Here is a 24624-nt window from a genome sequence, read left to right as displayed (position 1 = left end):
GGAATGGGCCATTTTTCTGTGCCACACACTTCAGACAGGGTGGTTAGTTTTGTTGGCAAGTACAAAGAAATTTTTCTCAAGTTATAGGAATTTTGAATATGACAGTCAACACATTGCTTTTCTTTTTTTTTACAAGCTTAACTATATGGCAAAACCATCAGGGAGATTGGGGCATGTGTGGGTAAGTTCTGGGGTTAAGATGATACCCAATAAAGAAATCCTCTTGCTCCCATGTGTTGGCATACTTTTGTTTAATGTAAGAGAGTTTTGGGTTCTTTTTAGATCTAAAAGGCATCATTCCCTCACTAGAGGGAATAATGACCAAACCAGTGCTGTTTTCTTAAAATGTCTAAAGGACTTCTGCTTCCACAGGATGATTTCAATCATCTCTGTTGGACCTGGATGACAGCACTGGTCAGATGTTATTAAAAATGGTCTGTGGTTTGCGTGTTGCAGTTTTGGTAATGGGTTTCTACCCAGTAGCCTTTTGTCCTTTGTTTTTTGCCCTGTGCTGAGAGAGGAAGTCAGAAACTTTGCTTTTTCACTCCCAAAACACCATTTGAAAATCCTGAACTTAATAGTTTATATATAGAAAATTAAGAATATCTCCTCCTACATCTCACTTGAGAGTGAGTGAGGAGGAGGAGGAAAAATGAAGTTCACCAGTCACTTGGGTTGTGCCTTTCCTGTGTGTTCTGCCAAAGCCTTGAGGATATAGACAGAAGGCAGATTAGGACTTTTTATCCTTCAGAAAATAGGATCTTAGTCACACATCTTAGTGGGTTAAGATTTTTGTGTGTTGGCTTTTAATATCCTTTGACATTCCCCTCCTTTTGAGGTAGCTTCTGTGATAAAATATGCCAGGGGAAAGAGGAGATGTGAGGTGCAAGTTACTGTCCTGCCCCTAACTTTAAGAGCTGAATCCTGTGCAGCAGACAGACATGTGCCTTTCTTTTTATTTTATATGCAGGAAGCAGCAAACATGCTTACCAACTATAGCAAAGGAAATATAAGTCTGAAGGGGAGGGAAAGCTGTAAAGAGCAATAAAGGACTTTCTAAAGAATAAACACATTGTTTTTTTGTTTTTTTGGTTTTTTTTAAGCTTGACAGGACTGCCATTTGGGCCACAGTGCTGCTAAATATATTGTCTTATGTATATTAGTTTTACATAATATGGCAAATTAAAATAATAAACTTCTGTTGGACATACTTTGCCATAATAGCTGCAATTTCAGTTTTTCTGTGGGAACATGCAGCTTGAGGTTTGTGTGATCTCCTTCCTGAAGAAGTTTGCATCAGTGCTGCAGGTCAGGAGACATTCTCAAAGTGTTGCTGTGCCAAAACAAATTCCTTGGGGATCCTAGGTGGGAATGCAGCAACAGATGGGTGCAGCTTTCCAACCCCTTACACTGTTGTTAAATTGATGCTTGTGCTTGTTCCTAGTCCTGCCTTGAGTTGCTGTCAGAGTTGATGATGCCCATGGGAGCTGTTCCATCTTTAACTGGTGGCTGTAAATTGGATGGGGGTAGTGTGAAGAAAAAAAGAAATAACCTATAGTTCATGTTTTGATGACAGGGTTTTGTGTGTCTGGTTGGTTTGTTTGTTTTTATCCCCCAACAGAACTGGGGGAATATTACTTTGTATATATCTTCATTTAACAAGTTGTTTTGACTAAATCCTCTTCTCTTTGCTAAAATGCAACAGTTTTCATTCTGACAGCATCAACCTGTTTTATAGAATGTAGAGCCCCAGTGAGAATAGACCTTTAACAGCAATTTATATCCCAAGTCTGAAATGTGCACTTCATGTCTGTTATGGTCCCTGGGTGCCTGTTATGGGATTACTCACATCTTACCATCCTGAGTTTCTTTCCATAAACAAATGGAAACCTTTGAATCTGAGGATCAAGGAACACACTCAGATGAAGCATGATTTAACAGCCCCTTGGGGAGAAGGAGATAAGGTGGGAAAGTGAAGAATTGATGATCTATTAACTGTTTAAATTTCCCACCTTGAATTATTGACAACGTGTGACATTGCAGTTTTACAAATTACTGTCTATAAACAGCTTGGAAAATATGACCTTTGCCTTATAATTGGTCTCAAGATGCCTTCTAGCTTCATGTAAACAGCTGCTGATGGCATATTTTGTTGCAGCTGGAGTGGGTGGAAGAATGCAGGGAACTGAGGAACTTTTCTTGTCTAATCAGGCATATATTATAATTTGTCAAATGGCAAAATGTACTCTGTGGTGGTTGAAATGTCTCTGTTTGAGACTGGGCTCACTCCTCTGGAGTTTTGGAGTGATCAGATTTTCAGTAATAAAGACATCTAATTAGTTAAGGTTAGCTGTCCTTACCTTCTGCCCTGTTTCTAGTGCAAGGAGACACTAGAGAGCCCTGTGTTAATCTAATTCTCCTATTTCCTGGCCTGTGGAGACCAGTGAGTCCAAGCTGAATGGATGGTTTGTCCTGTTTGTTCATGGCAAACCAAGTGCACTAAATTCTTGCTTTATGTTCATATGATTAACACACAAAGTATGTATTGTGCTGAATTTGACCCTGAGATTTCTGCTGATTTGGGAGAAGCTGAGAACACAAGGACTTGATTTTTTCATCTTCTTATCACTATTTAGGAGTAACAAGTCACCAAGTTAGTGTTGGCAGACAGAGAGCTCATAAGGCACTTTCTGAATCTTAGGCTTGAGTCAAATTAATTTCTAATTTAATGCTGTTATTATAGGGTTGCCATAAGATGAGACCTACCAAATTTTTCAATGCATTGTATTATAATTTTTTAGTGTAAGATGCATAGCGAATCATAGAGAGTGTTTTTGGATGAACAGATATTTGGAAGAATAGATGTCCCCAACACAGTGCAGCAAAAGACTGTGCAGAATTAAAAATATCTTTATGCCAGACTTGTTTGTTTTCTCAGTTTTTGGAAAACATACCTTGTGTCTTTTAACATAGTGTTGTTTATCACTGACTGCAGATCAGTCCAGAAAGTTTGTGTTCCCATCTGTGTGGATGAAAAATCCAGCAGGATTGCAAGGAGGGGAATAGAAAGCTTTGGCTCATGTCCTTTTAGAGCTGGACAGGGTGGAAGCTGTGACTTAACAGAGCAGGTCAGGACATTGTGAAGCCACCTCTCCCTCTGCTGGAGGAAAGGGAAGAATGATTTCAAGAGTGAAGACCAAGGGGCTCACCAGGATAAATATTCCCACCCTGCCTCCTGTACAAACTCTCCTGAACTCTGCATGCTTGATGCTTGTAGCAAAACCAGAGCTAGTAGTTTGTAGTAAAAACAGAGCTCTTGTAAGGAGTGATCAATTAATGTTTTCAGGGCACTTTTTGGACCTAAAGACAAAAGGCATCTTATGGTCTTAAGTTTCCCTACCCCTGCTGCCCTAGGATGAAAGTTTTAGATTAAAGATCCAGTTTCTTCCCTGGAGTAGGAGGGAAGCAGTCTGTTATTCAAGGATATCATCCTTATCTCTGTTGTAGTTGCCTTGTGGCCATGCAACATCACTCAGTAATTCTGTCAAGTATTATCTTTTGCTTGTGCCAGAGTGCTAAACAGTGATTTATTGCTTGAATACACGTTGCTTTCATGAAAATGATTTGTTGAAACAATAGTAAAGTGCTAAATAAATTATTCATTGCATGCTAATTTTTCACTTTTATATTCTGTAGTGAGCTTCAGAATAAACAGTCTGGCTGTTGTATAAATCCCAGGTTTTTGACTGTGTGTTCCCCACCCCCTGTCTTTCCCCCAGGACATGATTCTTTTCCCAAGGATGAGTATCTTCAGCCTTTCTCACCTTGGTTGCCTTTTAGGATATTTTTCCTCTTCATGCTTTTTTTAGAAAGAGAGTTGGGTGAATTATGTTCAATTTGGGAAAACCTGTGCATGTTTGGAGTTCATGGGCATTTCTAAATCCTTTAGCAACTTCTGTGTTTTAACCAGAAAGGCACCACCATAAATAGAGCTTACAAAGTAGGATCCTAGTGGCTGACTGGCATGTTTCATAAGTCTTTTCTTGCACATTCCCTCTTTTTCTGAGTGTTGTGTGCTGCTGGCTTTTAGCTGCCACTGGCTATGCTGCAAGTCCTGGTTTGCACATGGGATCAGGTGTCTGAGAAACTCCTCAGAAATAAGTTTTTACTTGTAGATCTGCTGGCTTTCCAATTTTCCTTCAGAAAAGGTTTCTCAGCACTTGAAATCTTTGTCCCTTGGCAAAGCCCAGAGCCTCTGGAATGTTTCTGAGTGTTTCAGCAGCAAGCCAGGAGCAGAACAGCAAAGTGCTTTTCTCCACTTGACCCTTCCACCCTTTCTGGGTGTCCACTCCCAATCACTGCCAGTGACTGCATGTTTGAGCACAAGCTGCTGACTGGCAGTGAATAGAATGGGGTGTAAGAGAAGAATTTTCTTTCCAAGCAGTTTAGGGCTTTTCCCTCCTCTGGTCTTAATTCTGAAATAATCCCCTGGAGGCCTATGTGGGTATTCAGTGAAATGAATAAACAGAGGACTACATCTCCCTCTTGAAACATGCACAGAGCTCTCTTGCTAATGGCTTTTAAGCATCAATGCAATTATAGTGTGTAATCGATTCTCTCTATACCAGCTTTTGTCTTCTGAAATGAAACCCTGTCTCTTTCATAATTATTTGCCTTTGTATTAAAACATTTCAAGATGACAGGATGTCTATTCCATTGTTTTTGTCCTCCTTCTCATCTTTCCTCCCTGATTCTGCCACTGGAAGAAATTTGGTTATTACAGTTTCTTAGAAACCTGAGTATCTCTGTTTTTTTTTTTGTTTCATACAATAATTTACTCTCTAGATTTTCCTTTTGCTCCTTTTAATTTAGTGGGTTTGTGTTTGGTTCTTTGGTTTAGTTAATCATGTTTGGAGCTGCTCAGAAATATTTCCATGAAGCAGATTCTTATTGAATGAAAGAGGAATTAGTGAAAAGGGATTTCAATGTGGAAAAAAAGGACTCAGAACAGGGAATTAATTCTCCTTTATAAGTAGCATGTCAGTGGCCAAGGTGTTTTTCTGGAATGTGATAGGTCTAGGTTTGGGTCCTTTTCAAAGCCAGGAAAAGCAGTAACTCAGTGTCTTGACCTTTGGGCTTCAGCTATTACAGTTGCCTTCTCTCTGCTTTGGTGGTGGTAGTATTTTAAATTCTTTTCAGACTGTAGCAAATTTCTGTTTCATCCTGATGACAAGCATGAAGACTGGGGCTATCTTTAAAAGGTTTGAGGGAGAATGATGCTACATTTTGCCTCTCTTTGTAATAAGCTGTGTTGCTGTCTATTCTAGAAGTTGTCACCATGCCAGGGGCCCCTCTAAGTTGAATATAATAGAAACTGCCATACATCTTGCTTGATTGAATTACACAAGATTAAGAAAGGAAATGCTGGTATCTGTGTTTGGCAGACAGTGGATTTCTGGCCTACAAGTGGTTTTTATAGATGCCAAAAATAGGAATAACTATAACAAATTTATATAGATTCTAAAGCTACCTATGATAGCTGTAAGAACAAAAGAATTTGCCATATACTCTCTTTAAATGTGGCTAAAATTGTATACCTGGGAAAACTTGCACAAACATTGCTACATATAGTTGTATTTAATTGGCCTCAATGCACATTTTTTTTCTTCTCAACTTCTGTCTCCCTTTGAGCTTATAGTAAATTTTTGGTATCCACAAAATAAAGTGGGAAGGAACTTCCCTACTCATATTTATGTAATATTTTTAACTTCCTGGTCTTGTATGCTGAAAAGTAGTGAAAAATAAATTCAGTACACTCGTGACTTTACAGATGTCTTTCATATCTCCTTTGTGTCTTTCTTGGATTGATATTTGGAGTAATTTCTCACTAAAAAAGGTCATTCCACATCTTTGATCATCCTTGATTTCTCTCTCTGATCCTTTTCTTATTAGGCACAATAGTTGCAATAGTTTCTGAATTAGGAAGAGTGTAATCTGCTGACTTAGGAAAGTTATTAAAGGGAAGAGCCACCCTGTACGTGGACAATTTTAAGTGCTTTCTCTCTAAACTTCTCTCTCTTATGCCACAGGTGGGATAGTGAGCAATATCAGGCATTTTTTCTGTTCATTGATGGATGCTGAAAAATGCAGGAATTTTACCTTATGGGTTCTTTGTAACAGAGATTAGTGAAATGGAGGGTTGGTAGTTCAGCTGCCATTGCACCCCTGTTGATCTGCAGTCCATATGGGAAGCAAATCACAAAAGTCTTCATGACTCCATAGTTCTTGCTAGAGTACTTGGCAGAGTCCCTGATACTGCTGGCTGGTATAAAATTGCTAAAATAATATGAAAAACAAGATTGTTAAGTAATTTGCCCCAAGTAATGAGTTCTCTCAAATTTATTTTTATTTTTTTTTTTTATTTTTTTTTTTTTTTTTTAATTCCTGTGAAATTCTCAGTTATGAATTATTCAGGCTTATTTGTGAATTTATTTGGAAACATTTCCTCGTGTAGTTGTTTCACCAAGCAGTTCATTGAGAATATTCCTGTGCTCTGGTTATGCTCCCCTTTATTTACAGTCCCAGGGCTCTGGGTGATATTGGCAAAGTAGAGATGAAGAAGGGAACAGATAGGTGCCCAATTATTTCCAGTTTTTGAATGTGTAAACTCTCAAACACGACAGCCTGAGAATGATGGTTTATTGACTCATAATGCACAGAAAAAGCTTCAAGTCCTTTAGTTTTCCTGCTCAATTATAGCAGGCCAGCAAGCTCTTGAAAACTTAATTTAGTGCTTCTTTGTTATTGACTTAGGTTGCTGTTAAGTAGGCGATGGAAGAGATCTCTGGAGTTTAATAAGGGATTCATGGATCACTGCACTTTGAGGTGTACTTAAACTGTCTTGATTGTGCCTGGATATTTGTCTCTCTCTTCCCAATTAGAAGGCAGCGTGACTGTTTCATCAGGAGAGCCTTGCAAATATAGTTACACCATTAAATCTAGCTACCATTTTTTACATTGCTGCATGTAAAACATTACAGGGCTTTATTAGCACATTAATTACATTGCAGGCTGCCTGTCTCTGAGTGAGGCAGTGCCTATGACTAAACATTTCAGCTGGTAAAAACAGAGCATCCAAACTGCAGGTGGGGTGTGCTGGGTTCCAGCAGTTCTGCATGTGTGGCATGAGTGGAGAGCACCACAGGAGGAGAAAACTCTGGCAGCTGCTCTTTGCTGGAGCTGTGGCACACCCTGAAGGTCAGCTCCTAGTCCAGAGTGTGGAGCTGGCACATGACTGAAAGTAGAAGTTTTCTGCCAGGTTACAGTTCTGAGACAGAACCAGAGGTGGAGTTCATGAAGACCCAGCTCAGTTCTCTTATGCTGAAAACCAGTATGCTCCCAAGGCATAGAGGATAGCAGCTTGAGATGTTAAATCCATGGTTCTGGATAAGGAGTCAGGACAGAGCAGCATCCTGAAGGATTTCCTTGGCTTGTGAGGGTGGTGGGGTGCAGGGGAACCTTCCTTCTTTATTTTTTTTTCTTTTTGTCTCCTGGAATTTTAGTGGTCAAAAGGAGATGTCTGATCACCACATCAACAGCTCTCACAAAAAACTGATTCAGAAAGCTGATGTAATTGGCTAGCAATCAAGTACTAAAAATATTTATCAAATATGTCCAAATGGTTTCAACAAAATGCTGATGAGCAGTCTGTGCACAACTCATGCTGAGAGCTGATGGTGTTCAAGTCAGGAAAACAGACTAATACTAAGGTTTTTAGTGTTGTGGAATATCTCAGGACAGCTGCAAATGCAGCCTTGACTGAAATGCATGCAAAAATAATGTAAAGCATGAAGGTCTGAAAACATTAAAGCAGAGGTTCAGTTCTGGTTTTGCCTTTGTAAGCAAAGTCTATTGTGATTTGAAATCAGCATTTGACTCCTGTAGGATTCAAGGTCCCCATAGGGATCATATTTCTGGCCCAGGGTTAGTTCAATCTAGAGGTAAGGGCTCAAGGAGCTACAGTGAATACCTTTAGGAATTTCCGGATGGTGTTCTGCTTGAAAAACTTTCTATCACTACAAAGCCATGAAAGTGTTGATTATGGATTTAGACCCTGTTGTGCTGTGTGAAGTGGAAAGCACTGAGAGAACCTGGGGATGATGATGGGAATACCTCTGATGAAATGTACTGAAGATAAGAGCTCTGTTGGTGTAAGTAAACTCGAGATTATCATGAGAACAGACCATGTTGTGTAGTGGGACTTAATGGTGATCAAACCTCGAGCACAGTGATTGTTGTAGTCCACGTCCTTGTTTAGCTGAGTTTGAGTGAGTATGGACATCTTTTGACACATGTAGCATTCCCAGGAATAAATCTGCCATGGTCAGTGAGTACTGAGAGTGTTACAGCTGCCTGGCTGAGTGTGCTCAGAGTTCCTCAGTGCTGGTTTCTGTGGCAGGTTGGCTGGTTGCTCTGAGGACACACATCATGACCCCAGATGAGTTACAGGCACAGAGTGCAGCCTGGTGCTTCCTTCCCAGTGAGTTATGAACCTGAGCAGTAGCAGGGTGCAGACTTCCACTGCCTTCCTGGCTGGCTAGTTCAGCACTGTTTGATGAGAGATTTTTTTTTTTTTTTTTTATTTTTTTGCCAAGGGGAAAACCATTTAATTACAATTGGAACTTGTGCTGTGGTAAAGGACAAGCTCTGACCCATATCCTGAGGGAGCCTTCCTGGAATATTTACAGAGTAGTTGAAAACAGGGTCAAGACAAAGATGTAAGCCAGTTGTAAACCTGGGGCAGAAGTGCAAGGAAGGGTGCAGTGAGACAGCATGGATCACTTGGTCATAAGCCAAAGTAGGTCTGGGAAAAATTTAGCCATGTTTACCCTGGAATTTCTCCTGTGATATCAAAGATCTTCCTAGGGCCTAATCTAGCAAGTTCACAAAGTTCACGGAGCAGTCTCTTCTGACACTGATTTATGTTTTGAAACCTATAGATGGTCCTTCACATCTCAAGTCTTAGAAAATAGCTACAGGTCCTGATTGATTAACAAAATACTTTTTTTTGTTTTTTTTTAATCTTATGGTTTAAGGAAAACATGATGGTGTCCAAGGGGTGGACACCTTGTCCTTCCCAGAATAGCCACTGGGAACTGATTTCCTTTGGGAGATGGTGAGCCAGATTTAAGCACCTCTTTTGTCAGTCTCTTCCCAGGTGTCTGTTTCTTGCCCTTTGTGTAACTAAACCCATTTTTAGTGCTCTCTCTCTCAGTAGGTGCTCTCACTTTGGGATGTGGTAAACCCAGGATCAGATCCTTTGCTCTGAGCTGTCAGTGCAGAAGTGATAAAGTTTTCTTTCCCACCTGCTGTGGCAGAATAATCCACTTCAAGTGCTGATCCTAATGAATAACAGACTTTCTGAAGCCTTGTATTTCTATGCAAGAGGAAGGGTTATCTGTATTCACAGCAGAGATGGAATAAGACTGGATTTTTAGTTCCTTTTCATTCTATTTCTAGTTTGCTTTTTTTTCTTTTTTTTTTCTTTTCTTCTTACTCTAGTTAGCTTGCATTGTAAGTGGTAAAAAAGGGAGAAAAACACACAGTCCCAGAAAGCAAAAACAAAGCAAGAAATGAAGAAAAGGCAAGACACTATTTTAGTTTCATTACTGTGCTTCTTCACAGTCCCTATTCTGACATTTAGAACAACATAATATGCATGTCTCTGTTCATTAGGTTCCTCAGTACTGCATAGTGACAGCCACAGAGGGTGGAAAAAGAAACAATCTTAAACATGAACTAACCTTTGCAGGCTAAATAACAAAGAAATGAGAACAGCAAAGAAGAAAAATTGTTTCTGAAAAAGTAAATCTATCCAAAATCATGGCCTTGCATAGGTTACTTGAGTATCACTACAAAGGGGAAAAATGAATAGTGATCTCTAGGGCAGAAATAACTAATTTTCTGCCCAATTATTTGTTTGTTTTGTACATATATGTTTGAGCAGATCTGTTATTGGTATTTGAACCATGGTAAATGACACAAGGAGACTGCTGAAACCATGGATAATCTTCAAGACATTTGGAAGCTGATGCAGATTCTTCTAATAGAAAAAGCTCTTATGTGTTTTTGGAATAGGGTACCTATTCCAAGGATAATAGTTCCTGCACCAAGTGGAGATATCTAAGCTGTTAATCCAGAAACTGATCTCTGTGTCTGCCACAGCGTGGTGTCAGCTACAAATCTTGGGAATGCTAAATGCTAAGATTTTATCCTAAATGTGCTAGGCAGTCAGGATATAGCAGTATTGCTAAGGGTTCTGGATGCAGCTGGTCAGAACTCACATGCATGTTTGGGCCCAGGGATGCCTCTGCAGAGGGATTGCTAGAGCTATACCAAAAGTGATGGAGTGCAACTTTCTTTCCCCATCAAGACAACCTACAGAGCTTTAAGATTGTGTGGGTTTTACTGAAATTTACTGAGGAAGAAAAAAGAGCAAAAGATAGATTGCAGCCCTATGGAGAGGAAATATTTTGATTTCTCCTATTGGCACTTTTAATTTTTTTTTTCATTTAATATTCTTTTTGGGATGTCAGTTACAATTTTCCTCCCTCAAATGATGAGATTAAAATTCTCGATGGAGTTTTCTTTCATGGCAGTTTTAAGATTTTTAAATTTTTTTCACTTGGGAAAAAGTAAAAATCTTATGAAAAATTCTATGAAAAATAATTCTCAGTCTATTTAGCACCAGTAATTGCACACTCCTGATCTTAGTATTCCATAAAATTAGCCTGATTCTAGTTCTTGAATTTTGCAGATGGGGAAAGTGTTTCTTGATTCCTGTATGATCTTCCCCAAAAGTGCATCAGCCAGTGGAAAGGAGGAGGGATAAAATCACACTGCTTTTCCTGTTTATTCTTCCCAATTTCTATGCCTGCTCACTCAGGTCTGCTTCTAAAACTACCAGATGTCGAAATATTAATTGGGGGAAACATCATTAGTCATTTACACCTCTGGTACTTCTGGCAAGCAGAGCAGGAGAGGGACAAGAGGAAAAAACGACTTGGAAAGAGATGGAAGGGACTGTGCAGGTGCCAGGGAGGCTCAGAGGCAGGGTATGTGCAACTCCCACATGATGTCTCCAAGCAGGAGTGGAGCTCACTGCTACTTTCACTGGGGTGATGTTCAGAAAGGCTTTATGTGCACATCCCATCCCCTTCCTTGGTCTTTGGTTTTCATTAACTTGCTCACTGGGATTTGCAGGGGGTGCTGTGAGGGGTGGCAGAGGCACAGCTGCCCTGCTGGCATTGATGAACCTTCCTGGAGGGTGGAGGTTGAAATAAGGACTCACAAAGCCCTGACTGGCATTAGCCTTGGCAAAGAATGTGTGCCCACCCTGGCTCTGGATTCTGCCTTGCCATGGGCTTCCCACCTTGGCTGTCTCTTCAAAGAGGGACCTGCCAGGAGACAGGGAAGCTCCTGCCTGCCAGCACTGGGTTTTGGGGAGCAGAGGGGATGTCAGGGTGCCCTGGGGAACAGAGGGGATGTGTGTTTTAGGGTGCCCTGGGGAGCAGAGGGGATGTCTTCTTTAGGGTGCCCGGGGGAGCAGAGGGGATCGTGGCTGTTGTGTGTTTTCTGTGAGCTGCTGACTTGTGTTCATGCAGATAGGAAATGCTTTGGGCAGCCTTTCTCCATGCTGGGAGGGATTTGCCTTTCTCCATGCTGGGAGGGATTTAGGAGTTGTGCTGCAGAAAGAGATGTCTTGTCAGAGTTGTGTTCTCTGCCCCCTGTGCTGCTATTTCTGCTGTGCCATGTGCTGAGGTATTGGAAGGAGATAATTCCACTGTGGCTGTTTCAGGGCAGTTGGTGTATCAGAGGCTTTTGGCTTTGGAAAAAGCAGTGATGAGGTCTGTTCCTCCCCCTGTGGCCATTCCTGTGCCAGCTGGGATTGGGCTGAGGGGCACTGAACTCCCTACAGTGCTTTGCTGCTCGGCCACATTGGCTGGAGTTGGTGATTTTATCAAGGGACTGTGGGTTGTGTTTCTGTGAGCCTCATTTCTGAGGAACCATGCTGAAAATAATAAGTGGTATATAGATCAGAGGTTTTTGTCAGGTAAGAGTTGAGTCTCTAATTTACTGTGGTTTTAATGGGATAGGGAGGAGGATAAGATATACAGCGACCTGGCAGGGAGACATGCAAAATAAATTAGTAGCAATTGTAATGTTCTGGTAGTTTGTCCCAAATGTAGATCTTGTTAAAGCAGCCCATCATCTTGAAAGCCAGAAATAAGTTTTTAAAGACACTAGCAAAAGAGCAGTCTGAAATCTTTCACTGCAAATTCTTTTTGTTAAAATTGCTTTCCTCTCCCTGGTAAGATAATTTTATTCCAGGAGTGCCTGTTTTGGCAGGAGGGAAAAGCTGTTTATCAAAAGAGCTAATAAAAGTCATAAACTTGGAAGCACTTCCATTCTGACTAAACCTAAAACTTTTCAGTGAAGTTATAGAAACATTGGTTACTAGGGGTATTTGGAGGTCCACAGTTCAACCTGTTACTCAAAGCAGTGTTATCACCAGCTGTAGATCAGGTCAGCCATGACTTTGTCTATCCAGGTGTTAAAAAACTCCAAGGATGGAGGCTTTACAGATGTTCTGGGTAGTCTGTCCAGGTGTTAACTATCATCCTCATTGAGATTTTTCCTGATGTCCAGCCTGAGTCTCCCAAGTCAAAACTGGTGATCGTTTGCTTGTGTCAAATCATCTGCTGCAACCAGAAAGTGTTTGACTGGAGACAGGTCTGTGGGTTATCTGTGCACCACAGCTATGAAAAGGATCAGCAGCTTCGGTGTTTGTGAAACAGAGCAGAAAATAGTCACTATTTCTACTGCATACAAGATCTTGTATTGTGAGACTCTGTCTAGATCTGAACTCACTCCCAGTGCACTCTGCCTCCTGGGGCTAAGGGAAGAACCTGCTGGAGGTGTCATGCAGAGGAAATGAACAAAAAATGGTCCAAAAAAGGGCTCAACATATATCTCTGTAAATTCTTTCCATGTCAGTTTAGGCAAATGCTTTTAACAATTCATTCAATTATGTTAAGCACCCATTAAAGGAATCCTAAGTCCTCCCCGGGGTCATTTCAGTTCTGTGAGATTGTAATTGTTTGAGACTAACCATGATTTCTTCTTTTGCCTTTAGGTGATTCTAATTCTGACAAAGCTGTATGACTACAACCTGGGAAGCATCACAGAGAGCTCTCTTTGGAGGTATGCAGATAAATTGAGTTAATAATTACCACCTTACTAAAACAGGAAAAGCCTGATACAATTCTTTTATTTAATTTAATTGGATTTCTTTAAAAGTGCTGGAAGGCTTCTAGCTAAACCCTCTCTCACTCCTGTTCTTTCATACTCAAGGACAAAAAGGCTGAAGCCTGATTGTCTTGTTTCAGCTAGATAAGGTATTTCTCAGATATTCTGTCTTTTGATTTTTCCCTTTCCTATCTTATTAAAATTGAAATCAACCAATTGGTTTACTTTTGGGAGAACTGAACAGCCCAGAGTTCTTGTTTGTAATGAAGGATCTTGTGGCTGTCTGCCCAAATGATCCTTATGAAAAGCCAGTGCTGCAGAGACTGGGGAATACCTGTGAGTGAGTATTAATGTCTGGTGATTAGAACTAGATAATTGATTTCCACTTGTGTGCACTTGACTGCTGGACCAATTTATAGGGAATGTTTTGATACTTTCATGATTTAAAAGCATATCATGCACTATGTGAACCAAAGGAAAGAGTTGGGCTGTGAACAATTTCTTAAGGTAGTTATTTGGATTCAATGTGAGCAGGTGGTGCCTGTATTTATTTCTCTGAAAAATTAATCTGAGAGGCATTTCCTCTTTCACATGTGCCTAGAACTACTTTCATGAGCTGAAAGGGAGGTTTTCTTGTGGTTTCATCTGTGAAACTTCAGTGGGGAGTTTAGGAGTTTTGTATTCAGGTTACTGATGAAGGTGGATAGGCTACTGGAAGGGGAGAAGAAAATTTTGGGTATTTAAAACTAAAACTTTTTGTTAGAATGAACTCATTTAATACACCTGTATAGGAAGGGGGTTTTCTTTTCTAAGGGAGAATTCTGGGTCAGAAGTAGAACAAATAACCTTTTTGCTCAGGAGCTGAGCAGGTTTCAATAGAATGACAGAGGAGGGATTTTTGACATGAAGTATATTATGAACTTGGGCTACTGCTTCACCCACTGGCCTGAAAAAATAAACCAAACAGACCTAAACCTAAAGAAACACAGAACTTCTAGGATTTATTCTGAGCAGTAACAGGAATACTCAGAAGTATTTTGTGGGGTTGAATAAATGGGTTTTCATCCCACTGTGGGAGGTTAATCAATCTTTCCATTTCATACACCTTGCTGCCACGACTTTCTATTCCTTTGTCTTTACTGTGGTGTGTGCACACACAAAGAGCCTTTCAGGATTGTGGCTTTGTCCATGTTTTTCTGCAGGGAGTTTGTGCTAGCCATTGCAGAAGTGATGGCATTTCAGCATGCACAGGCACCTCCTTCCCCACTGCTGCCAGTGCTGAGGATCTGCTTATGTGGTGCAGGAATGTGTTGAGATGCTGTTTTCTGACTGAAACTGGGGCAGCCACATCAGAGTGGAAGGCACTTCCTGATGAGATGTATGAATGCAGCACAGAACTATTTGATGACCTTACACTCTCTTCTGTTTCTGGTTTCTGTGAGCATTCCAAAATGGAACCAAGTTCTACCCTGATTAAGAAGGGAGGGACTGTGTGGATTTCACTGGAAGATGTTACAGATAGCTGTACAGACAGCAGTGTAGCAGTCCTAGTGAGGGCAGGGCACTTCTCCTGATCTCAGTCCGAATGCCAGAATGTGATTAACAAAAAAAAATAGCATGATTGTTTCCTCTAATCTGGAATTCTATTACCAAAAACTGTCTGATAAAAATATATGAGTACTTTATGAAAAGTAATTCTCAGTCTATTTAGCAGCGGTAATTACACACTCCTGATCTTAGTATTCCATAAAATTAGCCAGATTCTAATTCTTGAATTTTACACTGTCTTGATTCCTGTATGATCTTCCCCAAGAGTATATCAGCCAGTGGCTAGGAAGAGGGATAAAATCACACTGCTTTTCCTGTTTATTCTTCCCAATTTCTATGCCTGCTCACTCAGGTCTGCTTCTAAAACTGCCAGATGTCAAAATACTAATTGGGGGAAACATTCATTAGTCATTTACATCTCTAGTACCTCTGGCAAGCAGAGCAGGAGAGGGACAAGAGGAGAAAACAGGACTTGGAAAGAGATGGAAGGAACTGTGCAGCTGCTTTGCAGGTCCCAGGGAGGCTCAAAGGCAGGGTATGTGCAACTCCCACATGATGTCTCCAAACAGGCTGGCACCAAGACCATATGAAAATGATTATCAGATCTCACACTTCTTTCCAGTATTATGCTAGCATTCATTCTTAAGGTTTAAGTTACCCTCAGCCTTCAGTGTAAGGTGTATGAGGAGCTGAATAATTTTCTTTTTGTTTTAGTATATACCAGGGGATTAATATTCCATGAGCTGACCTTCTCAATATCTTTTGGAGTGTGCTAAAATTTTTAGTGTCTGTGACATCTTAGAACAAGGAATTCCATAAATTATTTGAGGAGCCACTTGTCATGCTTTGAGCCCCTCAGCTTCACTTGGCAGATGTCACTTACCAGGACTTGATTGCATTTGTATGGCCAACCATCCAGAATCCTGACAAGCGCTTTGAACTGGGAAATGCTGGAGAACCAAAATCAACTCACTTGTCTTTGCAATGCTCCATTTTTCGTGGTTGGCCCTTCAGTGCTCATGGCTGCTCTGGAAGCTGCCAGTGCACTTGGCATTTTTGGATTTTTCCTTCATCCTATTACCCTAAGTAAGCCTGTGCTGGTTACACTGTGCTGCGTCCTGAGTCTGGCTCTGCTCTTACATCTCCCCTCACCATACAGCCATGCCTCCAGGTCACTGATAAATATGCCTGTGAAGACCCAGGACAGCTTCTCTGTTCTCAATGTGATGGAAAGAAATGGCAAGGTGGACTTATCTTATTATTCTGCGTACTGGAAGAGGTTATTAGCTGCTGCTCCTCCTGGCTGCTTAAGTGACATGTTAATTTAAATCTCCCTGCTTGTTTGGAAAGGGTAGAACTAAAATAGGTTTGAGAGAAGGGGTGAAACATATCTTGGAATTTATTTCATGCCTCTGGGTTTCATGCTGGGGAAAGGAAGAAAACATCATCTCATGTCTGGTTTTCTTTCTGATATCAGGAGTTCTGTTTCTGAAGGATAGAAGGGAAAGGTAGTTCTGCAGGTACCCACAGCTGAAGAGGAAGCTTCAGTAAATACATGGCAAGGAAAAACCCCTCTGCCTCCTGTGCTGAGTGCTCTCTGTAAGGTTGGTGAGTGATGAGGGGCTCTAGAAGCACGTCACCAGCACGAGGCATTTATGCAATAGCTGGTTATAAGCACATCTGTCATTCCAAAGTGTATTTGAGTGAATTAAGCAGCCTTACTGATGGGACTGTAACCACCTACAGCCCAACTATGCCATTGCCTACAGGATATGAATCTATCCTCTTCATAAACACATTACCTCCTGCTGGGATTACATTTCTCAGCCAGTTTAAGTAGAGCTGGCTGCAACACTACTGGATGGAGATCATCCTTCTAAAACTACTGACAAATTAAAAGACCACAGGTGACAGACATGAAAGGAGGAAATACAGTGAGAGAGAAGAGACAGGGAGAATCTGTATAATCTTCTGGATTGTTGAGGCTCTGTGTGTTCTGAGCTTTGGATGGCAAGTGAGCTGCTGCTTCTGTACATGGTAAATGAAATTGTGCATCAGGCTGGGCCTGACTTTAATTATGCTGTTATCCTCTCAGCAGATTTTTTCCCACAGTTTTAGTTGAGAAGTTTTCACTTACTTTTTGTTACTCTTTTTATAGAAGAGAAAGAAAATGAAGGAGGAAAGATTATCTGTCACTGAGCAATTAACTCAGTGCATTGGATTTATTTCTCTTCATCCTGTAGATATCTCTCAGATCAAAAAGAGGATTAAGTTGTGAGAGTTAGGAGATTTTTTTTTACCACTGGAGTAAGATAAGCTTACATTTCAAATAAATAAAAATGTCAAAATAGTGTGCACAGTATCCATGAGCTGTAGACAGCTGTGGGAGGACTAATCTTTTCCTGTTTGTGTAAATATGATGCTCTGGAAAGATGTGCATGAGTGACACTTTCCCTCAGGACCTTGGGAGGCTGTCAAGCCATGAGTGCTGCCATCCACCTCTTTGCCTTCTTATTGCTCTGTATTTGGTCAGAAATGAGTCATTTCCTGGGACTTTGTATAAAAATAACAGTAGTAAAACTTTCCAGCCAGAAATTAGGAAGATGTAGAGTTTCCTTAGTGTGAGAATATTTTAAATCATAATCTGTTGCTGTGCTATTTCTGGAAGCTATTGATGATAATCTTGACACTCCAGCATTTTGCCTGAACTCCCCAGTTCAGGAGTGATTATAATTTCCAACCTGCCCTTCATTGCTTCTAGTTTCTGCATTAAGGAGGCTTCAGCACATATGCCACAAAGAAATCTCAAGGATGCTGAAAAGTCTCATGTAGATCTGTATTTAATTTTCCATATGTAAAGCAGGGGTTGTTTATAGTTGCTTTTTTTTCCCTCATTCTTGGAAAGCTAAAGATGGATCTGTTTCTAGCTCAGTTTCTAACTTTTACATGGCCTTTTTATTTAACCTTGAACTGCTGTTTTAACCCTTCCATCAGTTTACTTATCATTCCTTCCACCACCATCACTGCACATCATGCTGCAATTCTGTCCTTTCAAGAAGGGAATTTGGGTTGTAATCCAGAGAAGAGTCAGAGTTGACCCCAGCCCTGTGGCTATAAATACTACAGGTGTTTTGATGTTTCTGCATGCAGTTTCCAGCTGATCAGAACTACAGTCACCCAGAACTGTCCATGTGTTTGTGGAGATCTTCTGCTCTGGACTGAAGAGTTTTTGCAACAGGAGACTTGAAAGTTTGTATTTGCTTACTTTCTTTAAGGGGAATTTCTATGTTATGTCTCTTATTGTATTCATCGTTCTCCTGGACCTTTTATGCAGGTTCTTTACTTCTGTTTTGCAGATTGAGTGTTTTCAGCTCACATTTATCTTCTGCTGAAATACACTAAGCCACACTAATAAGGTCATAATGTGTGGCTTGGTGACACAGTGTGCTCTGCAACAGCAGATTAGGGTCTTTTAGCTGAAGGAGAAGGTAAGAGAAGCAAATCCATACAAGAGGAACTGAAAAAGTGAGGGGAAGAAAAGTCACATTAAGCACATTTTAGCCAGCAGTTTTGTGGGAGAAAGGAACTTGAAAAGGACTATTTGAAAGGCTTTTATCTATAAATACGGTGTCCCAGTTGCTCAGTGTAAGTCACTTTTCTTAAATGAATATCAGAGCTTGATAAATGCTGCTACATCATCTCCCATGGGCCTTTAGTGAAACTGTAACAATGGCATTTCCTTGTGTCTTTGGGCTTATTTAATCCTTGTTTCATTTCTGCCCTGCCAGGGTGGGAGCCTGTGGCTGGTCTGTGTGATGCTGGAGGGTGTCTGGGGGAGGGAGGGGTGGCTTTGCACACTCAGCTGTTGGTGGAGGAAGCAGCATCTCTTTATGGTTTGATCACAGTGGGAGATCTGCTTGCACTGCAAGTGGGCTTAGAACATGGGTTTTTATGCCTTGTGTGTGGAGCTCAGTGCAGGCTTTTCCCTGTGTGTGGGAGCACTCTGTTCAGCCACCAGGACCCCTAGGGCCCTAACAGTTTCTGCAGCAATCAATTCTTGTACCTAAGAGGGCTCATTTTACCCTGGTGACTAACTGTAATAAAAACTTCTAGCACAGACAACTCTTCTATTTAGACGCCAAGTTTCCTTGGATTTTTATTTTTTTTTTTTTTGTTATCAAAACAAGCTCCAATAAAGATGAAAGGTGGGGAGGGGCAACTACCAACCAATCAAAAAAAAAAAAATAAATAAAGGTGCATCCAAAACATCCCAGATGACCTACCTAGGAAACAACCCACATCAGGTTGTTCTTAGCTTAGCAGGAAACTTATATTTTATTGAATTTTACCAGTTTTATATTCCCTAAATAATAAGGGCTGATAAAACCATTGCATTTTGTGGCATATCATGTGTGTTTGTCTAATCAATCTCATGTAAGTTCTGCCTTGACTTATCTTGAAGAGTCATACTCTGATATTATGAAGGATCAGATCTGGTTGGGAATTTAGTGATGTTCTTCTCACTCCCTGTGAGGATAAAATATTCAGCACTAATGATGATGTAAATTTATTAAGCCTATTAAAAATGTGTTCTCTGCTGCAGTCAGTCATGAAATGTAGAAGTGTTATCAAGTAAATCAGAAAGAATCCAAATCCATTTTCTGCATGAAAGGAACGTGTAAATCAAGGTAATGAATATTAATGCTGACATATATTAGCAATATACTGTAAATAACAAATGCACCACGTTCATGCCACTTTAAAGGCATACAGTGTTTCAATGTACCCTGCAAATCAGATGATGAACTTCCATATCTGTTTCCTAGGCTGTACCTGTTTGCTCAAATGATGTTGGTAAAACATAACAGAAATATCTCAGGTTCTGGTCCACAGGGTTCATCTGTTTGCTGTGGCTGTGTAATAACTGCAGACAAGCTAGACTGGAGCTGATGTCTAGGGGGAAAGGCAAACCACACAGTACTTACCAGTTTGCAAACAGAAAGTGAAACACCCTTTGTGTTCTGATACTTCCATTCCTGTCATATCTATGCAGTCATTTTGCAGAGCTGGGTAAAATTGTACTCATCTTTATATCCCTCTTCAGGATATATCCACTACTGATCACCAAAAGGAATGAGTGTATTTGGGGCTGAGCTTGGGTCAACAGGGAGATACTTAAGCTGAGAGCATTCTACAAGCTTGAGATGTGAACTCTAAGGTTTTCAGATCCAGGTCCCAAATATTTTTGCATCTGTACCACAGGAACTATCCAGGCACACAGTCAAAGTTTATTGTTACTGCAGAAAGAGCCAGGCATATGTCATCAGATCTTTCTTGGAGGACTCAGTGAAGCACCTGGGAAAGATCTGCTGTAAATGTGTATATTTAAATATGATCAATGGTATGTTTGTGCAGCATGAACTGACTGCCATTTACACTGAAACACAGCTTGCTTGGAACTATCCTTTTTTTATGATTTCTCTAACCTACCAAATAATAACTGGTCAAAATAGAAAAGGACAAATAAAGCCTTCAGTAATGATAGCAAAGCTGGCTTTTGAGTGTGATCCTTCCAGTGGTTCCTGTGCCAGTGGCTGCTGTGCTCGTGGAGTGGGGTGTGTGTGTAAAGTAGATCAAGGCACGAGCTGTTCAGTGGGAGGGCTCAGAGTCCTTTAGGAAGGCTGAAGCTGCTGGGTGAGACTCAGATCTGTGTGTGGACAGAATTGTTGGTGAATCTTGTGCAGGTCACTGGACCAGCTAGGGCAAGGAAGGGTAATTTTGCCCTTGCCATTAGGATGTACCATTGAGGGGCTCTGGGTACTCAGCACTGTGAAAGTTTGTGCTTGTGTGACAGGAACAACCTGAGAGAGACTTGATTCCTGGTGAGCAAGGAATTAATTTGCAGCTTGAGTTCCCCTTATGTAGGAGGAGGCATGGGGGGGATTCATGAACTTTTCTGTCCTGGCTGGCAGCTTCCTGCTGCTATTACACCAAGACATTTCACTGGTGAGATGCATTAAGTGGCAGAGGAAGATGTATCCTCCTGATTATGAACATCACTTGTAATGTGCTCTAAACTGGTACTGTGCTTTGCCAGTGGGAGGTAAAAAGCCATCCTTTCCTTTCATCCATTATTTCCCCCTATCCCCCAAATGAGTTTCTTCTGCAAGGAAGTTGTGTGAATTTCCCTAGCAGGCATTGTAGTGTGTGCTGTGTAGTTGGGTGTGAAGATAAAATCTCTGTTCAATGATCCTGGATCCAGCCTGGATAGGTGGGAGTATCTGTGAGAGATGCAGAGTTGAAAAGGAATAGAAATTCAGAAACACCACATGCATTGTGCATTAAATGACTTCATGAGGAGATAGTGATATCTGATCTTTCTCCAAGGCAAATTTCCTGCACAAAGAGTGTTGTTCATTCTACTAATATTCTTTTACTGCTGTATTTTATGGCTATGTACATATCTGTGAAGGTGTTCCCATTAATTTTCTTCTGGTTTTCCTTCAAGCCTGAGCTGCTGGACTTGGGTGGTGGCTCAGAATCTCAGTTTTTCTGTGGTAGGAGAAAGCCCCACTTCCTGGTTTTCACACAGTGAAGAGAGAATTGAATAGCTTCAATTGCTGTACAGATGGGAAAGCCCAAACACAGATTCTTCACACTTGGTTCCTGAGAGCTTTTTTCTTAATTGCCTGAAGTATCTTAGCTGTGAAGACAAATCAGGGTGGGATGGAAGTGGAATAAAAATGCAGTGTATTCCTCACTGAACTGAGCATGTACCCCTTTGTCATACCAAAAGCTAAAGTTCAGCTCTGGTCAGGCCAAGCAGAGCCCTGGGACTGGCTTTCCTGGAAACCAGCTGAATGCTGGTCATTGGCTTATATGATTACACTGTCCAGCATTAAAAAAAAAAAACCCAAAACAACCCAAACAGTTATTTTACTGAACTTCTGTTTGTGTTTACTTTTGATAAAATAAGAGGATTTTTTTTCCCCTTTCATAGTTGTAATGCTACAGAGATGCTCTCTCCTCTATGGCAGAACAGGAAAAAGGAGACACCCCATCAGAGTTAATGGGGAACTGTGTATTTCCCATATATTAGGGAGAAACAAAGCTGGGTGGAAAGGACACAGAGACTGAAGAGATGGCAGGTTCCTTGTCACTTATTAATAGCTGCCAATTTTCCCCAGCAGGCCCTGACTGCCTGTCTTGAGCTGCTGAGAGATTTTTGTTAAGATGCTGGCTTTATAATCTGCACAGCACTCAGCTGCCAGTCTGATGGGCCCTATAACCTCTGGGGGAAAAGGGATGCACTCAAAATCAGGCCAGCATTGTCTTTTTCTATTTGGATAGAAAACCTTTTTCAAACAACCTGAAAGGGAAATAGGAGACCATAACAACTGTCTGTTTAATTACCCTTAATTACCCTTGCTAAATGCAGCAAGATAAAAACAATTTTTAGGCAGCTCTAAGCTCCCATTCTGCTTTACCAACAAGTCACTGTTTTCTTACTGTTAGTTTGAGTGTTTACATTGTCAGCTCCAAAGGATCAATTCAGGAGGCTGAAATCCACACATTTTCAGTCTCCTTTATTTCTCCAGTGTTTAGAGCTGTGGAATGAGAAGGACAGCTCTGAGTCCTGGCTTTCCTACCTCCAGCTTTAGGAAAGCTTCTTCACCACTGCATGTGTGGGTAATGGGGTGATATTAACTGTCCATCTGCAGTGCATGAGCTGAGGGTTTTGGGTTAAACTTGTTAATAAAATCCAGTCTGAGAAGAGTGAAAGTGGAGAAACCTACCTAAACCTAAACCTACAGTCTCTATCCATGGCTGAAGCCTAACAGAGATTTGATCTATGCTTTACCAAGCCAGATGTCTGATATATTCTCTTCCACTGCCTAACAGAACCATGAGAAACTCTTGTGTGCCTTTGCAGGCAGGGTGGATTGTCATCTTTGGGTCAACATGCAATGTTGTTAGCTTGGATTTTGCCTGAACAGAGGCCAATCCCTGCAAAAGAATAAGAAATGAGGACCAAACCTATTCCTTTTAAACTCTTTCCAAGAAGTTTAAACACCACTGAAGATGTTTTATAACCACAGACTGTGTGCCATTGCTGGGAAAAGCACTAGAGGTAGCAGCAACATGAAATTTTTATTTACTTTATGAATAGATGAAAAAAACCTTTTTTTCCTAACTGTGTTTGTAACTTTTCAGCTCCTCTGTTTTTGTGTTTTCTGTGAGGTGAGGGAGGCAGAACTAGAGCCTTTCTTTCTTTTCCTCCTTTTTTCATGGTAGAGCTGCCTAAGTGAAAGCAATGCTGTGGAGTAGGTAAGAATGTGAAGTTTTTCCACAGTTCTTCCTCAGAATGAGTTTTCCTTGCTAGAGTTTTCAAGAGGGAGTCTGATTTTTTTCCTAGCCTGCCTCCAGCAGTGCCCAATAAATGACAGCTCTTACCAGTGTTAAGCTTTCAATAAGAAACCTTCTACCTTTGAGATAACTTCTTTCTTGCACTGCTGCAGCAATCAGCTTATGCCCCAAAACATGATCTTTAATGACTTGCCATATGACATTATTATCTAGTTAAAAAATGGAAGTTATCTCAGTTATAGATTGCTGGCCCTTTCCAGTGAGCACATCTGTGGCTTGCAGGGACTCTGACCTCCTTTGGCTGTGAGCAGTGTGCACTGACTACAGGCATTGTGGAAATATAATTTCTCTTCACTTCCCTGCCAGTGCTGGAGTGAAGATGTGCTCTCTTGTTATGAGGCAGCAGAAAATTTAGAGGCTAGTCACGGTGAAGGTAGTAAGAAAGAAACTCAGAGACCTCAGTAAATTTTCCTTCTAAGTGTTCCCTTTTCAAAGGTAAATGGTCTTATTCTTTGTAATCTCTGCCTGTATGTTAGCAGCTTTCACAATGCTAACTCTTCTGTAAGAAAAGCACATTACAGTCCCAGTCGACTTTATCTCTGGTAAAGGAGCCAAAGAAGGGAGAAGCCAATACGCTTTTTTTATTTTTTCTTTACAATCCACCAGCTACTCAGCACACTGTATTGTAAATTCAAGATGTGGATGTTACTCAAAGAAGCAACTGTGATGTCACGAGTGTTTTAATAGCCTACAATTTATTTCCCTAAGTGCTTTATTAAGATGATGCACAACAGCATTTGGAAGCCAAATGCTGCCTTAAGAGAGACTTGGAGGAGTTATTTTCAATCTCCTGACTTTTCTTCCTCAACACAGTAATTTGTTTGATTGGAGCAAAAGGGCCCTGGATTCAGAACAGGGATTCTGCTTCTTATTTAGTGTTTCTTTGTGCCTTAATCAGCCCAGTTTGTGATCTGAGTGAGCAGGAGTATGAATGAACTTACTGTGATATGAGAGAGCTGCATGATTCAGAGAACAGGATACTGGCTGGGGCTTGGAGGTTTGTGTTCTGTTGCTGTATGAGTTTGTGGCTTTGGATACTGAAATATTTGGTCAGGCATAGTCAAGAATCAGCAAATTCATGAGAACCAGAAGTCATGTGCAAGGAATCCTCTTCTGGCAAGGTATTTCTAATGACATTCAGGAAGGTTAGCTGCAGGTGCAGTGATATAAGGGCTCTTTGCCATTAGTCTGGTGATAAATCTGGTATAATTTCCAAGTTTTGAGACAGGTGAGGTAGTGAATCAAAATGAGAACTGAGGTAGTCACAGTGGGCAAATGGATGGCTTAGTAGGCTGAGATCACTTGAAAAAAATGTATTTTAGTTCAATAAAGTATAATAGT

At 40.8% G+C, this 24624-nt stretch overlaps 1 protein-coding gene across 2 annotated transcripts in view; it reads left to right on the top strand.

Annotated features, from left to right (window-relative positions):
• The window catches only part of SORCS1 (sortilin related VPS10 domain containing receptor 1), a 263410-nt gene that overhangs the window by 69011 nt on the left and 169775 nt on the right, over positions 1–24624 (top strand). For both annotated transcript variants that reach the window (XM_056495393.1, XM_056495392.1), the window contains exon 2: positions 13196–13263. In XM_056495393.1, the coding sequence (XP_056351368.1) occupies positions 13196–13263 (68 nt within the window). The remainder of the gene's footprint in view (positions 1–13195; positions 13264–24624) is intronic.

This window comes from Oenanthe melanoleuca, chromosome 6 (genome assembly GCF_029582105.1).
Source record: "Oenanthe melanoleuca isolate GR-GAL-2019-014 chromosome 6, OMel1.0, whole genome shotgun sequence".
NCBI lineage: Eukaryota > Metazoa > Chordata > Aves > Passeriformes > Muscicapidae > Oenanthe > Oenanthe melanoleuca.
The sequence above is the reverse complement of the archived record's forward strand: the minus strand, read 5'-3'. Positions and strand labels throughout refer to the sequence as shown.